Source organism: Lagenorhynchus albirostris, chromosome 1 (assembly GCF_949774975.1).
Source record: "Lagenorhynchus albirostris chromosome 1, mLagAlb1.1, whole genome shotgun sequence".
Lineage (NCBI taxonomy): Eukaryota > Metazoa > Chordata > Mammalia > Artiodactyla > Delphinidae > Lagenorhynchus > Lagenorhynchus albirostris.
This window is the reverse complement of record NC_083095.1, coordinates 120,467,045-120,489,750: the sequence shown is the minus strand read 5'-3', so window position 1 is coordinate 120,489,750 and position 22,706 is coordinate 120,467,045. Positions and strand designations below refer to the sequence as shown.

The following is a 22,706-nucleotide window of genomic DNA, read 5'->3' as shown; positions in this document are numbered from 1 at the left end:
AATCTTACATTGATACCAGCGGGTATTGAATATTACATGTTTTTTGTAGTTACTCAAAATTTTACCGCTCAGATATAATAACTGGAAATTTTTTGGTATACATTCAGCTTTCTCTTTGTTCCTCCCTTTCACCTTTCTACTCACCCTTTTCCCCGAATATCCTTTTTCCTATCTTCTTTCTCCCTTTAATTCCTTTCCTTCTGTCCTTTTCCTTTTGATGTAAGCTTTGTAAATAAATAAGAATCATTTATGTTTAAGCTTTTTGTAAAACCAATCTAAAGAATATAAATGTTTTTTGACTTACAAAAAATTACTTATTACACACACAATACAATATTATAATGAGCCTGAACTTTTCTTATTTATTTATTAATTGCCTTTCTTGATGTGTGAATTAACTATACATTTTTAGGTATTAAATATGATGCTGAAAAGGAAGAAAAATCCTTGCAAGATATTAAACAGAAAGAGTTATCCCGAATTGAAGAAGCCCTTCAAAAAGCAGCAGAGAAAGGTACAATAAGTTTATGTTTTAGATAAATGTACATATACCTATATTTTAGATATATTTAATGCTCTGTAAAGAGGGTTCTTTCATAGGCCTTCATAAGTTCTAGTTCCAAAGAAAGAATCTTCTTTTAAAATCATATCTCACAATATTGATTGTAAAGATTTTAATGACACACACTTGGGAATCACTGCCTTTGTGATTATTTTATCTCACTGCCAGTTAAATTTTCTTACTTTTCTTACCAGTCATTTCTACTGTGCTACTTAATGGAGACTTCCCAAATTCTTTGAGTTCTTGCAAGCCTGTGTGTTTTTCCCAAAGGTTAATGGTTTCTTTGTCTGCATTTTCACACGTGTTGTTGAAAGATAATAAGGTTTGGTATATTAATATAGTGAAATAATGTTTAGAGGAAATGGTGCTGTAATCCTTTTCCTAGCTATCTGTTTATATTATACATGATAGTTTTAAAAACTTGATTTTTCAGATTTCAGCATTTTAACATCTTGTCTCAAGTTTCAATGTTTTGTTTTTATCTAAAAATAAATCTGGTGAGTATTTTAATTTGCTTTATGGAGCAACAATAAGGATAGGATGAAAAAGAGTAGTCTGTAGGATGGTGAGTTGAAGGAGTTTTCCAAGCCTTTCCAAGTTTGGTTTTCTCTTTCAAATCAAATCATACCCCAATTGCAGATTGGGGTGTGAGAGTTATGGCATTTTACATCATTTTTGTGTCATTCGGTACCATGTTTATATATTTCTGTGATGAAAGAAGATTGTACTAAAAATGCTAAGGCATTTCTCTTTGGTCTCTCTTAAAAAATATTGAGTTGAGTTGAGCAAATGTTGAGTTAGAAATGACAAAAATTATGTTTAGATATTATAATAAGGTATCTTTCCTAGCTTAAGCTGCTGATATTTGTTTAAATCAATAAGAAATCTCTCTTAAAAATAGCTTGCTGATTAAAATTCTTTATTAATGATTCTAATTCTTTTTGCCACAAGTGTTTTTCTCTTACTCAGAATTACTGATTCTTTTACAAAGAAGTACTAAATACTTAAAATACAGAGGCTGTCTTAATGGTAGAATTTTTTAAAAGTGTAAACATGTTTTTTCCTTTCGCTTTTCATATTTAACCATATCTTATGTTTCTGCTGAAACTTAAGGATCTATATTTCCATGAAAACAGTTTTCTTCATTTCTAGTACTTTTATGTACCAGATAAAGCAAGGTGGTAGTGGTTTTGTTTTATGACAGTTCAGTGTGAGTATTTCTTTTTATTCAATTTTGGTTAATTAGAAGTAGTTTTATAAAAATGAGGAAAAAGGCTTGGAGAGTACTAAAATTTTATTTCTTTCTTGAATCAATTCAGATTAAATCTGTTTTCTTAACACAAATGTATATAATTATATGTAGTCATCAATAGGTGTATTTATATATGCTTGGATATATTGCTATAACATGTAGTTATACACTTATAATAATTTATAATATGTATAATTAAGTTATATTTTCCCTCTTGAGAAACAAACCCCAAACTCATTATTTTTTTTATTTGGAATGGAAATAGCTGTGATTGCTTAAAAAATATTTTAGTGTTTCCAGTGAACTATAAGAAAAAGCATGGTATATACTCTCTCCTGTTTTAGTAGTTGACAATCAGCAAAATGATAACCTGCTATACATTTTGTATTAAGTGCCTATGAAATTTTGACTCCTGGGTTTTCAATACTTAGGAAACTTATATGTTTGTGTCTGGCAGAGAGGCTATTAAGGATGATCTGATAAATATATAGGGGATGAACATCTGTAGTATTAAGCTTGTGTAAATGGGGCTGTTAGGCTTATATAATATATAATCATTACATTGTAGCTTCTTGGATGATAAAATTTAGGTTTTTTTGGGTAGAACTAAAATTCAGAAAGTGAAACTCAGTTTTAACATTATTACATTAGATTTGTCAGAAAAATGTTTTGAGTATAAAAGATGAATTCAGGAATTGGGAAATATGTTGATAGAGGTTTTTTCCTTTAATTGTCAAGAAATACATTTAATTATCTTGACTGCATATAAGTATTTTTTCTAGTTTGTGTGAATATGGATCCTACGTTCATGTAATGTTATTCGTACGAATGATAAGACAACCCTGGCCTTTAGGTGCTTTCTATTTCACCATTATTAATTAATAGTTTTGACTTGATTACCGTACTTTATTTTTCATACTTATTATTTTTCCACTTATTTCTTGATTTTAAAAGCACTGTCGTGTATGTATAGAGACTAGGAGGTAAGGAGAGGAAGTGATTCAATTATAAGCACCAGATGATAAAAATGAAAATAGAGTCCTCAGGCTGATCTGCTTTAAAAAATTATTTTTACTTAATTTGTTTCATTTGTTAAAATAAAGTACTGCCCACTATTATGTGGGGAAAAAAGAAAATTGAAATATAAATTCATTTCTAGAGAGCTTGCTTAACTGTAAAAATAAACTTTCTTGATATTTTTCTTCTTTTATTTCATTGTAGTGAGCTTATTTTCCTGGAAAGGCTATTGTAAAGTAAAGGGAAATATTAAATTCCTAGTGAGGCCAAAAGGTTTTTAAATGCTATATAGATTCTGTATTTTAAAATGTTAATTTTATCAAAAACTCTAAAATTTTAGAGTTAACATTAACTCTAAAATCAAATAGTTTTTCCAAAAAGACTTATGATGAAAAATGTCAGTTTCGTATTCCACCATTCTCTACCCTCTAGACCCACTCCTTAGAGGGAACCATCTATTTTAGAAATATTAACTTTCTTTGTTGTCTAATGTATTAATGTAAGGCACTATTTTGGATTTCCTGTTATAGTAGTTAAGGAGTTCACCTCTCCTACAATTTTTTCACCCTAAATTCCCCTTTCTGTCTTCTCACAAAATGGTTATATCATAATTTTTGTCCAATTACGAGTCAAAATTTACATTACTATGACAATATAATTATTATTCACTGCATAGGTCAAATAATGTATTGTGATTATATTTCCTTTGCTATGTAGCCTTTTGTTTTTCTTGAATTTGTAAATGCTTCTTGCCTGGTCTTCTTTGTAAATTTATCTTCAATTCTTTTTGTGTACTACATGAAATCTATTTATCATATGACTATCAGTGTTATTTTCCGATTGGCCAAACCCATTTGTTGGTCCTCTCCCTGTTCCCCTGTCCCTCTTGGAGATCTTTCTCTGAACTGGTTGTTTTTTTAGTTCTGCTGCATAATTGTCATCCTGGAACTGGTCTTCACTGCTCTTCTGTTTTAATTCATTGGGTCCCTTGCCTTTTGTTCTTTTTTAGTTTGTTCCTTTGTTTTGCTAGAACATTTCTAATAACTTTTAAGAAAGGATACACTGGATATAATTTTAAAAATCCTTTCAAGTCTGAAAGATTTGTAATTTACTTCCATACTTGTTTGATTTGGCTGGGGATAGAATGCTGGGTTTAAAATTAGAATTTTGAAGGCAAAATCTTCTAACTTCCAGGTACTTTTGAGAAGTCTGATGCTATTCTGTTCAACAGATTGTTGGAAACACAAAAATTAGAAAATTCCTGGAGCCTACTGTTGAAAGACTTCATGTATAGTGATAAATAGGAGAGAGTGTTGAGTCTTATCAAAGAGGTATAGCTAAGAGTGTTACGGGAGTTCATAATGGGCATATTACGTTCAGCCAGAGATCAGGGTGGACACTGAAGGTATATATTTCAGCTGAGTCTAAAGGATGAGTATGCAGAAAGGAGAGAGGGCATTCTAGGTAAAGGTGACAGCGATGGTAAAGGGGACAGTGAAAAGAAAAAATGTAGAGCATGTATGGGGAGCAGCTAAGAATTTGGAAGTTTGATAGCACAGCCGGACGTGAGTTGGAAAGCTAAGTTTAGGTCAGTTTTAAGAGATTTGAATGCCATGATGGTGATGACAATAATTATTGAGAACTTACTATTTGCGGGTCACTCTTCAAAATGCTTTATGTCAGCTTACTCATTTAATAGTCGTAATTCTATGATATAAAGGCTTTTATTGTTCCCATTACATAGTTGAGAAAGCTGGAAGTTAAATAACTTGTTCTAGGTTATGCTGCTGGAAAATGACAGAGCTAGAATTTGAACTCAGTCTGGCTCTTGACTCTGGTTTATAATGGACTTTAATTGGTAGTCAGTGAGAAAGTAAGTTTTACTTTTTTAAAAGAAATCTGGAGAGTGATGTGATCACAGCTGTGTTTTAGGAAGGTAAGCTTGTAGTGGTGTTTAGGCTAGATTTGAGGAGGGAAAGGGAAGATGGTGCTACCTAGCCATCACTGACAAAAATGGATAGAAGGGATTCAGACAATGTGTCTGAAAGGGAACATACACTAAAGTAAGATGAATTCATTTCAGCTGACTCTAAAATTAGCATGAATATCACAGCAATATTTCATTCTGAAAATGGGCAAAATGGTGGGGAAAAGGGAACCAAAACAGCAGATTTTTGCTTTCTTTGAAAATTTGGCAAATCAATGAGACATTAGCCATAATTGATATTTGTCTATTTTGCTTAATTTGAAATTATTATTTTAATTATTAAGAATTTTTGTTTTAATGTTATGAAAACAAAGTTTATATGTTGAAAGAATGAAAGTGGTGTCACTGAAAATATTTCCTTAGAAGTAAGTTGTTTTGGTGTCACTGGATTTTACTTGTTCTGTTACATGATTTCTAATTCTTTGAACTAAGTTTAGACATATTTTATGTGTAAAATTAAAGGTGTCTTTTAAACGCTTTGCATTTTGGTTATCGCTGCCATGCGGATGCAGGCGCACATTCAGGGGAGTTCATATATGGCTTGGAAAACTTTGTTTACAAGGACATCAAGCCTGGTGGGTATGCATGGTTAATTATATTCAGCTACATACAAAATTATATTCTTATCCATGCTTGTGCTTTTAATGGAGTTCATATGACGTGTCATCCTTTTAGAAAATATGGAAATGTAATTCATGTTTTTCCCCTTTACCATCATTTCCTTTTCTCTACCTTCAGCATTTTATTCATTCACCAAATACTTAATGTCTTCTAGTAGCAAGCACTATGCTGGATGCTGAATATTCATGAGGTGAAACAGACACAATCCACTGCCCTTATGAAGCTTACAGTTTGATCTATAGATAACTTTCAGATCTGGACTGCCTTTTTGACTTTAGTTCTGTAGAATAGTAGTTTCTCAATTAAGCAATTCCTCTTCTATAGCAGTGGTTTTCAGACTTTTAAAAAGCAATAAATTGGAACCTTTTATTTTTTGAGTGAGACTTTATTTAGAACCTTGATAAGAGATGTTTCTGTGACTTTCTTCTCATGTCCTCCCTGATTTGCTTCACCTCTGTAGTAGCTTTGGAGGCACCTGTAGACTACTGTCCTGGACAGCCTCACAAAAGGCAAATTTGAAGGCTCACTGCTTTAAGATTTACAGTAGGATTCTTTTGTATCCTAGGAAGTTTACCAAGCGCATTAAAATAATAATTTCTAATATTTTACACAGTAATTTGATTTATTTAACTGTATTCCCTATAACTTTTCAGGAATTTGTTATATTAGCTCAGTCACACTTAAAATTTCTTTGATTAAATGGCAAGTGGGGTCTCTATCTCAAAATGTAAACAATAATAAGCACTACGATATAATTACTTTTTTTTTTTTTTTTTTTTTGCGGTACGCGGGCCTCTCACTGTTGTGGCCTCTCCCGTTGTGGAGCACAGGCTCCGGACGCGCAGGCTCAGCGGCCGTGGCTCACGGGCTTAGCCGCTCCACGGCATGTGGGATCTTCCCAGACTGGGGCATGAACCCGTGTCCCCTGCATCGGCAGGCGGACTCTCAACCACTGTGCCACCAGGGAAGCCCTGATATAATTACTTTTGCTGCTAGAAACTTCTTTAATGTTTAGGTTCATTATGACAAATGGAAGAATAAGTTGCATGCAGATTTCACAGCATTGAATGAAATTACCCTGAAAGGAGTTTCTCTTTGTACAAATTTGCCCCTTGAATAAGTGTGGCTGACTATGTTAATTTGTCTTTGAGTCACTTTGTTTAATATAAAAGAGCATGGGGATACTCATGGTTCACTGTCCAGTTTTGTAGGTTGTAATTGAACCAGCTTTCTGTAGTCTGCCAGGGGCAGTGTTTTCTGATCCTACTAGGAGCAACCTGCCTCCAGGATACAAATGAATTCCACTGGCCCATTCAAACTTGTAACAAAATCATTGGGCAGCATTGCTAAAAACAAAACAAAACAGACAGAGGTCACTATAAAGTAAAACCTCATTGATTCAGAGTTTCCTTTTATTCCAAAAAGGTATATTAGCCTGGATAAAAACCTAGGCCTAGAATTTGATGATTCTGAAATGAGAATAAGTTTGTTTATGATATCTTTAGTTGTCCAGGACTTTGTGTGTACTTTATAATCCTTTCGTTGTTTTCAGTTTGAGTGTATATTCCTTCCGCGTTAAACAAACAACCAACCAACCCAAAACTTCTAGAGCAGTGGTTTTCAAAAAGTCAAAACTATTTTCATAATAATGCTAAGACATTATTTGATGTTTCACTATGTTGACATTGGTGCTGATGGTGCAAAAGTAATGTTGTGTAAAATTGCTGGCTGCCTTAAATGAATCGAGGCAGTGGCACTGAACTATACTATTAGGAGCCATTGTATTGTTCCTTACCAATCACTCACAGTAAAAAACAAAATAAAATGGAAAAAGCACCAATTTTACTTAAGAATATCATTGATGAAATAGAAAAATTTTAATTTTAATAAATTACAGCTCTTGAGCATATGTGTCTTTGAAGTTTCGTGACAAAAGAGGAAGCATACACAAGGTACTTCTGCAGACTGAAGCAGGATAATTGTCTCAAGGAAAAATACTTGTGCAGTTGTTCGGGTTGTCAGTGAAACCAGTTGCTTTTTTCATGGAAAGCCATTTTATTTGGAAGAACAGCTGACAGACTATTATTACTCAGATTAGGGTGTTTAGTAGACATTTCAGCAATACAACTTTAAGAAAAAACAACTGACAGTGTTTGTTGCCAGCAGAAAGATTTGAGTGTCTGAACAAAAATTAGAATTTTGGGGAATTTGTATTTGCCACTTTGAGCTTGATGGCTTCCCATACTTAAAAGACTTTTCTGATGAGAGTTGTGGTGGTGTTAACAATGTGATTTTTGATATTAAATAATAAAGTGACTCAGTGTTTGTAATTGCATAATTCAGTGAAGTAATATTTCCATATTATCAGTGGGTGGTAAAAAATTATGAATGTATAAAAGAGCAAGGTAGACTGATTTTAATTCAGACGAAAGATACACTGATAGAGTTTCAGTTTCCAAGGTGCAACTTTAAGAAGCTATCACTAGTTGAGTTTGGTGTAGTATCCATAATTGCATGAAAAGACCGTGAAGATGTTCCTTCCTTTTCGTATTACATATCTGTAGTTAGGTCAGATTTTCTTCACATACTTCAATCTAAACAACATATACCAAAAGAGCAAAGGCAGAAGCAGATATTTGAATCCAGCAGTCTTCTACTAAGCCAGACATTAAAGACATTTGTAAGATTGTAAAACCATGCCACCCTTCTCACTACAACTTTTTGTTTGGAAAATATAGTTATTTTTCATAAATACATGTTAACTGTACTATCACATAATGGGTTTTTTAATGAGTTAATATTAAAAAGATTTTCAGTGTTGATTTCCAATATGGTAAATATCAATAGCTGTAACCCACACTAATGAAAAGCTATTTAAGGTTCTTAAATTGTAAGTGTGTTAAAGGAACCCTGAGACCAAAACATTTGAGAATGGCTTTAGACAGTGACTGGGGATCATGAATTTATTGTCCATCCGATTAAACAGAAACTCTCTCTTAAGAAATATGTAGTACTCAGATTAGATTTTGCAACTATTTGAAGATGTTTAAACGTGGTGCATCTAACACTGAGATCAAAGACAGAACAAGGTGCTAGAACAATTGTGAAACCAGAAAGATAATAGGAGGTCAGGTGAGAAGAGTGAGTTATGGTAGATTCTAAACCCAGGCAGCTGAACTCCTGTCTCCAAAAGCTTTCTACTTAAGTGGGATGGTTTTCAGGGCTACTCTGGCTTTCTTAGCTGTTTCTTTTCAAATGGTATTTCGTTGAGAACTTAGTCTTTTTCTGAATGTTTAATTTATAAATGAAAAAGGCTTAGGGAACATCACTGTGACAAGAACTACTGGTAATAGCAAAGTCCAGATTTTGTTATACGTTTATTAAATATTTTCTTCTTGAAACTTAGGGTTTTATTCTTAAAACCCAGGATTTGATTCTTAGTTTTTTGTAGTGACAGGACCATTTGCTTTAAAATATCAAGGAAGAACGAATTTAAAATTTTAAGCTAAATATCATGTATATTCTCTCAAATATATGTAACATTAACTGAGCTTATATTTTTATTATAATGTTCAGATGTGGATTTTTTTGATTCATTTGAACAGATACGTATCATGTGCTTTGTGCCTGGATGTTAGGATAATTCCTGTCCTAATGAAGACTCCTGCCTGGTAACAAGACAGTTGTGCAAACACTTCAAATACAGTGTAATCACTGCTTAATGGAAGTCTATATAAGGTGCAGGGGTAGATGGCCTTGGAGATGCTTGGAAGAGTCAAAGAAGGCTTCACACAGGCTGTAGTGCTGGACCTGAGATTTGGAAGCCTCCTAGGAATTTGCCTGGTAAAGAACTTCAGGGAGAGGAAACCAAGTTCAGGGAATGAAACGTAGAGGCATTAGGCGTTAGAAAGTTACGGTTTGTTTTGCAAAGTGTAAGTAGTATTCCTGAAGTATCCAGTGCAAGGATGAGTGGCAGAAGATAGAACAGGACAGGGTGATAGGGGTCGGATCATGAAAGGACCTTTGTGTCATGCAAACACTTTCTCATTTTATCTGGCAGGCTGCAGAGAGCCTTTAAAAGAATTTTGAGCAGGGAATTAACAGGCCTGAATAGTATTTTAGAAGATGCAAGTCTGGTGGCGGTATAGAAGGATGTTAGGTTGGCGGTAACAGTGGAGACTGGAGGCAGGGGAGACCATACAGAGGCTGCCTCAAGAGCGTGGACTGGAGTTGATGTGTAATAGGCAGTTGAATGTAACGATTTGTAAGTTGGGTAAGATAGGTTTGGGTTAATGCCATGAAGTGAGGCAGTGCCAAATAAAAGTGGATGAGGTGTTAAAGGAATTATTAAGCTAATTTCAGTGTACAAGTCCATGTACTTTTTTTACCCTTTTTGTATTCTTTATGTCCTCAAGTTATTAAAGTATTCTGCTTGTGAGGTGTATCATCCAGAGGAAGTCATCTGTCGGCAGCCTACCCATTCATTTCATTTGTGTTCCTGTGTTCCTACCACACACTTATCAAAACCTTTCTCTGAAAGTCTTTTTATCCTGTCATTATTACATTTCCAATATTTTGGTAATGCTGAAATTAAACTTCATACTGTAAGCAGTCATAAATATTATAAAGGGCATTCTGTATGGCTATTTTACCCAATTTTTGTATAATTGCACCTGCCAAGTTATTTTCTAGATTAAAGAAGGTTATTCTAGACTAAAGAAGGTTTGTGAATTTCTGCTTGTATTGAAATAACAGATCAGTTTAGAATAAAGTAAGGTGAGTTGTACCAAAATTTGCTGTCAGGAAGAAGTCTCTTGTTTTCTTTTCTGTCCTCTCATCTGCTAACTTGAATTTTATCCTTTTCTCACTAAAATGCTTCCACTGAGAAGGACGTAAACGTAAAAAGCACAAAAAACATTTTAAGAAACCTTTTAAAGGTCTTGATCGCTCAAAAGGTAGGTAAAAGTAGTTTTTATGCCACGTGTTATTTATACACATTGCCACTTAATTTCTGTCTTCAAAGGTCAAATGAATGTTAGATTACAATGTAACTTCAAAAATAAGTTTTAATTTGGAAATGCATATTAAAATCTAAAATAAAAGAAGGACACTGGAATAGGTTGTAATTTCCATTGAGTAATGCCTTAGCTATCGTTTGGTCATTGATTATGAACTATGTGAGAATTTCAACTCTTTTTTTTTTTGAATCTTATTTATTTTTTATACAGCAGGTTCTTATTAGTTATCTGTTTTATACAGATTAGTGTATATATGTCAATCCCAATCTCCCAATTTATCACACCACCACCAACCCCCGCCACTTCCCCGCCTTGGTGTCCATACGTTTGTTCTCTACACGTGTGTCTCTATTTCTGCCCCGCAGACCGGTTTATCTGTACCATTTTTCTAGGTTCCACATATATGCATTAATATACGATATTTGTTTTTCTCTTTCTGACTTACTTCACTCTGTATGACAATCTCTAGATCCATCCATGTCTCTGTAAATGACCCACTTTTGTTCCTTTTTATGGATGAGTAATATTCCCTCATATATATGTACCACATCTTCTTTATCCATTCGTCTGTCGATGGGCATTTAGGTTGCTTCCATGACCTGGCTATTGTAAATAGTACTGCAGTGAACATTGGGGTGCATGTGTCTTTTTGAATTATGGTTTTCTCTGGGTATATGCCCAGTAGTGGGATTGCTGAGTCATATGGTAATTCTATTTTTAGTTTTTTAAGGAACCTCCATACTGTTATTCTCCATAGTGGCTGTATCAATTTACATTCCTACCAGCAGTGCAAGAGGGTTCCCTTTTCTCCACACCCTCTCCAGCATTTGTTGTTTGTAGATTTTCTGATGTTGCCTGTTGTAACTGGTGTGAGGTGATACCTCACTGTAGTTTTGATTTGCATTTCTGTAATAATTAGTGATGTTGAGCAGCTTTTCTTGTGCTTCTTGGCCATCTGTATGTCTTCTTTGGAGAAATGTCTATTTAGGTCTTCTGTCCATTTTTTGATTGGTCTTCTGACCATTTTTTGTTTTGTTTTGTTTTGTTTTGTTTTTGCGGTACGCACGCCTCTCACCGTTGTGGCCTCTCCCGTTGCGGAGCACAGGCTCCTGACGCGCAGGCTCAGCGGCCATGGGTCATAGGCCTAGCCGCTCCGCGGCATGTGGGATCTTCTCAAACCGGGGCACGAACCCGTGAACCCTGCATCGGCAGGCGGACTGTCAACCACTGTGCCACCAGGGAAGGCCTTCTGACCATTTTTTGATTTGGTTTGTTTTTTTAATATTGAGCTGCTTGAGCGGTTTATATATTTTGGAGATTAATCGTTTGTCCATTGATTTGTTTGCCAACATTTTCTCCCATTCTGAGGTTTGTCTTTTCGTCTTGTTTGTAGTTTGCTTTGCTTTGCAAAAACTTTTAAGTTTCACTAGGTCCCATTTGTTTATTTTTGTTTTTATTTCCATTACTGTAGGAGGTGGATCAAAAAAGATCTTGCTGTGATTTATGTCAAAGAGTGTTCTTCCTATGTTTTCCTCTAAGGGTTTTATAGTGTCCTGTCTTACATTTAGGTCTGTAATCCATTTTGAGTTTATTTTTGTGTGTGGTGTTACGGAGTGTTCTAATTTCATTCTATTACCTGTAGCTGTCCAGTTTTCCCAGCACCACTTATTGAAGAGACTGTCTTTTCTCCATTGTATATCCTTGCCTCCTTTGTCATAGATTAGTTGACCATAGGTGTGTGGGATTATCTCTGGGCTTTCTCTCCTGTTCCATGGATCTATATTTCTGTTTTTGTGCCAGTACCATATTGTCTTGATTACTGTAGCTTTGTAGTATAGTCTGAAGTCAGGGAGTCTCAGTCCTCCAGCTCCATTTTTTTTCCTCAAGATTGCTATCTGGGAGAATGTTCCTTGTGCACTTGAGAAGAAAGTGTAATCTGCTGTTTTTGGATGGAATGTCCTATAAATATTAATTAATCCTCTCTGGTCAATTGTGTCATTTAAAGCTTGTGTTTCCTGGTTAATTTTCTGTCTGGATGATCTGTCCATTGGTGTAAGTGAGGTGTTAAAGTCCCCCACTATTACTATGTTACTGTTGATTTCCTCTTTTATAGCTGTTAGCAGTTGCCTTATGTATTGAAGTGCTCCTATTTTGGGTGCATATATATTTATATGTAGAGCTGGTGCGGTGGTGGTAATTTCTCTTAGCTTTTGCTTGTCTGTAAAGCTTTTGATTTCTCTGTCGAATCTGAATGAGAGCCTTTCTGGGTAGAGTAATCTGGGTGGTAGGTTCTTCCCTTTCATCACTTTAAATGTATCATGCCACTCCCTTCTGGCATGTAGAGTTTCTGCTGAGAAATCAGCTGTTAACCGTATGAGAGTTCCCTTGTATGTTATTTGTCGTTTTTCCCTTGTATGTTATTTGTCGTTTTTCCCTTGTGGCTTTCAATAATTTTTCTTTGATTTTTGTCAGTTTTATTACTATGTGTGTCAGCTTGTTTCTCCTTGGGTTTATCCTGCCTGGACTCTCTGTGCTTCTGGGACTTGGGCAGCTATTTCATTTCCTATGTTAGGGAAGTTTTTGACTATAATGTCTTAAAGTATTTTCTCAAGTCTTTTCTGTCTCTCTTCTTCTTCTGGGACCCCTATAATGTGAATGTTGTTGTGTTTAATGTTGTCCCAGAGATCTCGTAGACTGTCTTGATTTCTTTTCATTCTTTTTTCTTTATTCTCTTCTGTGGCAGTGAATTCCACCATTGTCTTCCGGGTCACTTATCCATTCTTCTGCCTCAGTTATTCTGCTGTTGATTCCTTCTAGTGTATTTTTCATTTCAGTTATTATATTGTTCATCTCTGATTGTTTGTTCTTTAACTCTTCTAGGTGTCTGTTCTTTAATTCTTCTAGGTCTTTGTTAAACATTTCTTGCATCTTCTCGATCTTTGCCTCTATTCTTTTTCTGAGGTCCTGGATCATCTTCACTATTATTCTTCTGAATTCTTGTCCTGGAAGGTTGCCTATCTCCACTTCATTTCTTGGGTTTTATCTTGTTCCTTCATGTGGTACAAAGTCTTTTGCCTTTTCATTTTGTCTATCTTTCTGTGAATGTGGTTTTCCTTCCACAGGCTGGAGAATTGTAGTTCTTCTTGCTTCTGCTCTCTGCCCTCTGTTGGAGAATTTCAAGTCTTGAACTTGTATTTTCCTGTTTTTTATAGATAAACCAAAAGAAGCCAAAAAGGATACATTGTTGGAAAAATTGGCAACTCAAGTAATTAAAAATGTACAAGTAAAAATCACAGACATTCACATTAAATATGAAGATGATGTAAGTAACTTAGTTTACTTGGTTTAAGTTAGTAATTAAGTGTGTATTTTATGACACTAATTCTTGATTTGCCCATAAATAGCAATTTTGAATCCAAGATAGATTTTTTTTCCTGATTAGTACACTACCATATCTCCTTCCTTGTGTTAGGCTTTTTTCATCCGGCATTAATGTGTGTACATATATCATAAAACTTCCATATGTTCCTTTCTAAAGCTAATTTAAGAGATTTTTGGATTTTTCTCTATCATTTATTTTGAATTTTGTTTAAAGACTTAGACTAATATAACTTTAAGGAACTAATTTTTTTTATTAATAACAAAAAATTAGTTTCCAGAGGTGATGAAGTAATCGTTTATAATGGTAGTTGGTAGAGAGGGGACTAAAATTTGGGTCAGTTGGCTGCTAGTCTCATTCACTTTACTTTCCACCATGTTGGATTTTAACACCCACAGCTACTCACACACATGTGTAGCAATATTTAGAAACCACACTTCACTTATAAGCAACAGTTTAACATTAGTTGATTAAGAACTATTTTACTGATTAATTTTAGTTAAAATGTAACAAATATTTTGAACTTAATAGGCACTGCTTTGTCTTAAAGTTCGAAACATACATGAGAAGCCTTGAATTTTTTTCATTTACCTAACAAATTGGAAATGCTTTTTCATCTTTTCCAAAAATGAGTTTGCTTTCTTTTTTGTTTTTAGTTTGCTTTAAGTTTGGATTGAATTAAAGTCATACTGCCATGTATAGAATTTATTTTACTTTCCTGATAAGTTCCTTTTGTAACTTAATATTCAGTAAGACACACCTGTGGTTTTTCAAGATACACCATCTCTATCTTACACTGACTTTTATGTTTTGGTTTTTCTGTAGTCATTACACTGAATTTTGCTAACAAATAATGTCTAAAAACCAAAATAATAAATCTCCTTGTTTAAAACAAACTTAGGAAAATAAAATTGACTCACCCCATCTTGGAAGTAAAAGAATTATTCTTAAAGCTAATGGCATGTTAGTGAATGATAATCTCAGTTTAAACTTAAACTAAGCTTTTTTATTGAGCAAATACAATTCAAAAGGTACATTATTTCTTTCTCTTTAATGAAGAAATACAGAGATGCATAGGAGTGGGACAAGTAGTATCAATTACATTTAAATTGGTGTCAGCGACAAAATATATTAAAATAACCTAAAGGAAAAAAATTAAAAGCACAAAGGGATCTTCCTTCTATTGCCTCTTTCAATGTGATTACCTTAATTATTGTGTCTAGAAGGATAGTGAAAAATATAGAAATGGGGGGAGGAAAAGTATGATTATCATAAAGATGTTCTTTGTATGATAGCAGTAATTTATGGGTAGTGCATTAGCAGCTGAGGAGTTGTGTTTTATTAAAGTTCCTTCTGAAATAACTGCAAGTTATTTTGAGCTTGATATCCATAGGTATAAAAAGATGAATATGGGAATGAGGGGAAATACATTTTGCCACAAATCATAATATATCTAATATTAAAAACAAAGCTCACAAAGCTCTTTGTGCTTTGCAGCTATACCAGAGCATGCATTTAGGTGACTAAACTCAAGTCTGTGGTGGATGATTTAGAACATGATTTTTCTCCTCTCTCTAGTTTCCCTATTTTCTTTCATGACCAAAAAACACTGACTTTTGGACATCTTTGAGATGTCGAAAACAATGACATCGTACACACCATGGCACAGTTTAAGCACTGTGTATAAATATAATTTAGGTATTGAAGATGAGAAATAGAAGTTTAACATTGGCATATTTTGAGTTAAGGGATTGAGGAAATTAAACGTTAAGAATCTTGAAGCATCTTCTAACAAACCATTTTTAAAGTGTCCGGGAAATTAAAGGCTTAAATAGACAGTTCACATGTCTAAATGTGAAAATCTTAAATGTTTTAAAAATAATTTAGTGGCATGGTTTTACCTGCAACTCCTTGTTTTATTTATCTATGGAGAACATCTTTAACGGTATATACATAAAGAGACTGTCTCTTTTAAACTATGTAGACAAGAGTCTGTTTAGTCCTAGTGAGTGAATCTTCTCACTTCTAGTAAGAAAATAGTTCCACTAGGAAAGTATCATGTTAGTGTCATGCCTACAAAATATGGAAAATCCCAGCCATGTTACTGTCTTCCTTCCCTTTCTTTTACACAAATCCGTTTGGTTGCGTTACTTTTAAACTCATTGTCCTATGTTGCCTATTGTAGAGTGGAGAATGGATTTACCCTCACTATCAGTATATTTTAATGTCACCTTTTTGTCTTTGATAGGTAACAGATCCAAAGCGGCCTCTTTCATTTGGTGTCACACTGGGAGAACTTAGTCTATTGGTAAAGTTACCTTATTTAAAATTTCTGTGGAACCTGTGAAATATCATTCTCAAGTCACGGGGTGAATTTCCTAAAATCAGCTATTACTACAAATAGCTGTTTTATTTTTACGTGCAATCTTTCTACAGCTTTTCTAGGAATTTACAACTTTTAGTGATACTTTTATTATAGTCTCTAATTATTTTGATTTACCTTTGAATTTAACAGATTTCAAAATATCAAGAACAAGTGTTTTGAAAGTATTAAAAGCTGTATCTTAAATCTTTAGTAAATTAGGGGAAGATAGATTTCTATAGAGTCATGTTATTGTCCATAGTATAATTTCCAAATAGTTTATACATTGTATCTGTTTATTATATTGAAATGTACATAAGCTAATTTATTTTGATTAAGTATTTTATAATGCAGTTTGGTTTTCCTCTTAAAGGTCTTTAAGGATACAGAGTGTGTATATCCAGGTTGGACATTTTTTTACTATTATGGACAACTAAGTGGTAGGAAACATGTTTTAAAGTTAAGGACAGTGAGCAGTAGATCATACTGGGTACATTTTTGCCTTTTGATTAGTTATATGAAGAGGGCCTTAGTAGGGAAAGAAGATGAAGAAAAAAAGAAAGAGAAGTAGACTATTAAACAGAAAAAGGACATTGTTACATGGAGGCCTTAAGAAGATACATGCATGCAGAGAAGTAGAGGTATACATCAGTTGAAGATCAAAGCAGAAAAATGAAAGAAAAGGTACTGGAGAAACAAAGGAAAGGGAGTCAAGGAAGCTAGTGTTTAATACACTGTTTATCCTCTGCTTGTTTCCAAAATGAATTTGAAGTAGCTTTCAATAAAAAAGAAATAATACTATAACGCTTCTAAAGAAACCAGAATCTGTGTTCTGAAAGGCAGAGAGAGAATTGTTCCAGAAAAATGAGACCAGCAATATTAGTCATAAGTGAACTCACTGTTTAATGTTGAGATTCTAGAAGACCAAATGAAAAATACAAAATAGTCACACAGTTCCCATTGACTGATAACAGGCATTCTAAGGATGGTGTGTAGTTTCCTTAGTGTGTGCTGTTGTTTGATCCTCTGTATCTTTGCTCAGATTGTTCATATGGTTTTCTTTGCCTGCGTTGTTCTTTTCCCTTAATCTGCCTGGTGATTCTATTCAGGCTTTAATAGTTCCTTCCGATACTACCGTCTTTCTCATTCTTTTTTTTTACTTCACTTTTAGAAGTTACCATTCCTTCTTTTATGTTCCCCATTATATTTTATCAAAGCACCTGTGACACATTACTGAACTGGTTATCATGTTGGTTTCCTTCTATCCAGCCTTCATTCATTGATACAATAGTACCTATATTTTAGTGTTTTTGTGATGATTAAATTAGATAGTTTGTGTAAAGCATTTGGTACATTGTCTGGCTCAGTTTCTGCTTCAACTACTACATTGACTATTATAACAACAATAATAGCAAACTCTTAACTCTTTCTGTATCTATACCATTCCTTCTTTCCATCTTTCCACTTACAAACTAACTTTTATATCTAAGATAATCTTCCCACCTCTGATCTGGATCCTGTCATCCCCCATGTCCTTAGGAGACTTTTTCCCCCTTTTCTCTCACCCCCTCCTACCTTTTGCCTTTTCTTCCTTATTTCTGTCAATTTCCTTCTCTTTCCTAAATCTTCAACCCTTCTTCTTCCCTCTTCTCCCTTCCCTACCTCCTTCTTCTAAGCATTTAAATACATTCAAGCGTCTCTTTTATATTAAAATTAAAAAGCCTCTCCTTAACCTTCTCCCACTGCACCCAGGCCCCATCTAACTATTGCCTTCTCCTTCTCTTCTTTCTAAGTTTGTGAGAAAATTCTCTACCTTTGCTATCTTTATTTCCCCACCTCCTAATGACTCCCTACCCACTATACTCTTATTCTACTGCTCCACTGAAACTGCTCTTAACAAGTTCATTGGTAATGCCCTGGCCGCTTAAGTAAGTTTATTTTAGTTTATCTCACAGCAGCTTTTGGCATTGCTGACCATACTGACTTTGTAGAAACATGGTCATGCTGTGATTTCCATATTCTCCTGGTTTTCTTCCTACTTCGCAATAATTATTTATTTATTTAATTTTTACAAGAATGTGGACCTTCTTCAATAGTTTATAGGCTGGCTCTCTGTTTTTATTCATACCCAATTCCTTCCACACACAGACACAGAGTAGCTCAGTAATTATTTTCTGAATGAATGAACTCAGTTAAATTAGAACCTCCTCAATTCCATTTTCACTGTTCCTTTGATTTTGTAATATAAATATGTAAAGAAACAGGTAACTAACATTAGCAATCATTAGCTAAATGTCTTTTTATTCCCAATTTATTTTGTTACGGTTATTAGAGCACTGTTTTGTTGATACATATACTTCATTTGAAAGTTACTCTTTTTTTTTCTTTTAGACTGCAAATGAATACTGGACTCCATGCATATTAAATGAAGCAGAAAAAATTATATACAAGGTATTAGACTAGACTTTTTAATCCATTTATTTTCCTAAGTACAAACACTTAATGTATTTTCTTCAAGAAACCTTGATGGAGCAGAATATGCCATTGGAATATGAGTTAAAAGGTTTGGGTCCAGTTTTGGCTCTGCTACTTACTATGTGACCTTCTGTAATCACTTAACCTATTCTGAGGTTTAGATTCTTCACCTAGAATATAAAGAAACGGGATAAAATTAATGTTTCCCAAATTGTATTCATGGAGCATAATATACCATTGGAATGTGGGTTAAAAGTTTTGGGTCCAGTTTTGGCTCTGCTACTTACTATGTGACAACCTTCTGTAATAACTTACCTATTCTGAGGTTTAGATTCTTCACCTAGAATATAAAGAAACTGAATAAAATTAATGTTTCCCACTTTGTACTTCATGGAGCATTAGGTAATTAAGATATTATCAGATTTGTTGAAAAAATATTCTCTGGTCAAGTAAGATTACTGACTAAAGTAGAAAGCTGTACATAGTTAAACAGGTACATTTTATTTTGTTTTAAACTCCAGGACTTCACAGTACTTTAAATATGCTAATAAACATTGTGAATCTTTAAGAAGGATATTTAGTATGTAGCTTTCCCCACCTTTGTTCATCATAGAATCCTTTCCCCTCACCCCTCCCTTGAAACAGCCATTTGTAACCACTGGAGGAATCATGTCTTTCTTTTTTTTTTTTTTTTTTAATAAATTTATTTATTTTTGGCTGCATTGGGTCTTTGTTGCTGCACGTGGGCTTTCTCTAGTTGCAGCAAGCGGGGGCTACTCTTCCTTGGGGTGCATGGGCTTCTTATTGCAGTGGCGTCTCTCATTGCAGAGCACAGGCTGTAGGCGCGCAGGCTTCAGTAGATGTGGCACACAGGCTCTAGAGCGCAGGCTCAGCAGTTGTGGCGCACAGGCTTAGTTGCTCCACGACATGTGGGATCTTCCTGGAGCAGGGCTTGAACCCATGTCCCCTGCACTGGCAGGCAGATTCTTAACCACTGCGCCACCAGGGAAGTCCTGAATTATGTATTTCTTATTCAGTGAAATATTTACAGTCTGTTAAATACTAAATTCTCAATAAATATTTGATCACTGAATGAATGAATCCCCTTGGGAATAGTGTTTCTGGAAGCACAATTTAGCAAATTCTAGATTAATAATAAAGTCTCTGTATAACATACATATATTTTCCTCCATTTTTGCAATATCTCCTTTCCTTTAAAAGTTCAGAATGGCAACTGGAGAATTTTGGGGTAGTGAACATGAGAATAATCTCTTAATATTGATTCATAATTTCAGTGTGTTAGTTACCTGACCTTTTCCATTTTCTTCTATAGCTTATACGGCTTGATAGTCTCAGTGCCTACTGGAATGTTAACTGCGTCATGTCTTACCCGGAGTCAAGGGAACACATCTTGGTAATTTCAGTTCGTACCTTGAAGAGCTAACCACACTCCATAGATTTGTTTTACATAGCGGTCTTTAATGAGGACAGGATATCAGTCTTTTGTTTAAGTTGTATGTAACTAAGTCAGAAGTGTGCAACACAGTTTTTGGAATCACTCTATCTTTAAAAAAAAGCACTTTTGATTTTGAAGATCTTTGTGAAATCATTCTCTTGACAGTGAGATGAGAACCTATACGATCACGTTAAAACTGTGTTTATGGTTTTTTACACTCTCATTTTGATGGTATTCTGGTTGCGTTGTGGAGTTTCATATGAGAATGATTACTTGAAGAGTATTGTAAAGAAAGGTGATACCTTTCAGATCTAAAAAATGTGTTCTTAGCAAATGTTTTAAGCATTTGTGATGATGCATTCTTGAATAGTGAACGATTGCTTCAAAACTAAGCGTGCTAAGCCAGTCTTAGTCATGTTTATTTACTTAGAGAAAGGAAGAACAGTTGAATTTTCTGAATTGAATTAATTCCAAGATTCTATCTTTTATTTCTCAGAAAGATATTGTAACATTAGGTTAATTTGCCTTTGTCTAGAAAGTGTTTGAGATCCTAATTCATGGATGTGTGTGTGTGTGTGTGTATGTATATATATATGTGTATATATGTATGTACACATATACGCATTTTAAGTCAAAGGGGAACACAGTCTTAAAATCTTGTTTCCAGATATTTAGAATTTATAAAAATTATCTACTAAAGTAATATTCTAAAGAAATGTATCTGTAAATAGTGCTCAGTGTGTTTTTCTTATAGACTAATAATTGTGAAGATGGGAATAAAGATATTGATTTAGGACCAAATTTGTGTGTGTGTGTGTTTGTGTGTGTTTGTGTGTGTGTCTGAATATGTATGCATTTTCTTTTTCATTCTCATATAATTCAAATTTTTATTTAGGGTCAGCTGAAAAGTGAAATTCTTACAAGTAACAATATACCCCCAAACCATCAATACAGTAAGTAATGGTAAAAGTTTATTTCATGTTATAAGAAGCATGGGATTAAATACTTTATTTTAAACTACTTTTTCTGATAAAGTTATTTTGACAAAGAGAAAGTATTAATTTTTTATGTTAGTTTTATGATACAGCATATTTGGTATATAATTTAGTATTTAGAAATAGATTATAACACACCACTGGAGAGTGCGAAGGGCACTGTGGCTGTAGTTCACTTCCAACAGTTAACCCCCTTGACCTCCATGTTTTCTTCCTACCTTGTTATTGTCTACTTTGTTTTAGGAATTAGGTTTTCTTTTCTTTGTTTAATAACGAAATCTCTGAGATCTTGATTTTCAGGATCTGAGCATGTCACTATTGCAGTATTAAGACAGACTGACTACTCCAGAGATTTTTTTTTTTAATGAAGTATAGTTGATTTACAATATTATGTTAGTTTCAGGTGTACAGCCTAGCGATTCTGTATTTTTACAGATTATACTTCATTATGGATTATTATAAGATAGTGGGTATAATTCCCTGTGCTATACAGTAAATCCTTATTGCTTATCTATTTTATGTATAGCAGTTTGTATCTGTTAATCCCATAACCCTAATTTGTCCCTTCTCCTTCCCTCTCCTCTTTGGTAATCACAAGTTTGTTTTCTACATCTGTGAGTTGTTTCTCCTTTGCATATACATTCATTTGTGTTATTTTTTAGATTACACATATAAGTGATATCATATATTTGTCTTTCTCTGTTTTATTTTACTAAGCATAATATTCTCTAGGTTCATCCACATTGCTGTAAATGGCAGTATTTGATTCTTTTTTATGGCTAAGTAATATTCCATTGTATATACGTACCGCATCTTAATCCATTCGTCTGGTGATGGGCACTTGGGTTGCTTCCATGTCTTGGCTATTGTAAATAGTGCTGCTGTTAACATTGGGGTGCATGTATCTTTTCAAATTAGTGTTTTTATTTTTTCAGGATATATACCCAGAAGTGGAATTGCTGGGTCATATGGTAGTTCTATTTTTGTTTTTTTTGAGGAACCTTCATATTGTTTTCCATGGTGGCTGCACCAATTTACATTTCCCACCAACAGTGCACAAGGGTTCCCCTTTCTTCACATCCTCTCCAGCATTTGCTATTTGCAGACTTTTTGATGGTATCCATTCTGACAGGTGTGAGGGGGCACCTCATTGTTGTTTTGATTCATATTTCTCCAGAGATCTTTTTTCAGTAAGCTTTTCTATCTCTTGGCAGCCTCACCTTTACTTATTTTTAAATAGATCTCTAACAAAGCTGCCTCTGTATTTATCCCATTCATTTTCTCCATTTCAGTTTTGTTCTAAAGATGCTATTCTTTTGTTTTTATTTAGTGTACCACTTGATGTTTGTTCTCAGCTTTCATGCCAGTGTTCTTCTATACTCCATACTACTCTCATTCACTGTTGTTTTCTTCTTATTCTTTTATAGCTAATTGCCTTTATATGAGAGCTGGCTGGCACTTCCTCTTTATGTCCACAAACCTCTCTATTAAACGATGACAGAGTTTTTGGATACTGTTAGTTTGTGAGAGCATTTAGTTTCACACATGAAAGAACTTGTTCAGAAAAATCTACAACTTTTTT

The 22,706-nt window shown here is 34.1% G+C and overlaps 1 protein-coding gene across 4 annotated transcripts in view; it reads left to right on the top strand.

The window, feature by feature from the left end:
* The window catches only part of VPS13C (vacuolar protein sorting 13 homolog C), a 179,721-nt gene that overhangs the window by 23,375 nt on the left and 133,640 nt on the right, over window positions 1–22,706 (top strand). For 2 of the 4 annotated variants that reach the window (XM_060151193.1, XM_060151200.1), the window contains exons 5-12: window positions 413–514; window positions 5,331–5,393; window positions 10,329–10,394; window positions 13,670–13,779; window positions 16,085–16,144; window positions 18,590–18,649; window positions 20,007–20,087; window positions 21,025–21,082. In XM_060151193.1, the coding sequence (XP_060007176.1) occupies window positions 413–514; window positions 5,331–5,393; window positions 10,329–10,394; window positions 13,670–13,779; window positions 16,085–16,144; window positions 18,590–18,649; window positions 20,007–20,087; window positions 21,025–21,082 (600 nt within the window). The remainder of the gene's footprint in view (window positions 1–412; window positions 515–5,330; window positions 5,394–10,328; window positions 10,395–13,669; window positions 13,780–16,084; window positions 16,145–18,589; window positions 18,650–20,006; window positions 20,088–21,024; window positions 21,083–22,706) is intronic. The other 2 variants (XM_060151212.1, XM_060151206.1) reach the window with 1 other exon arrangement.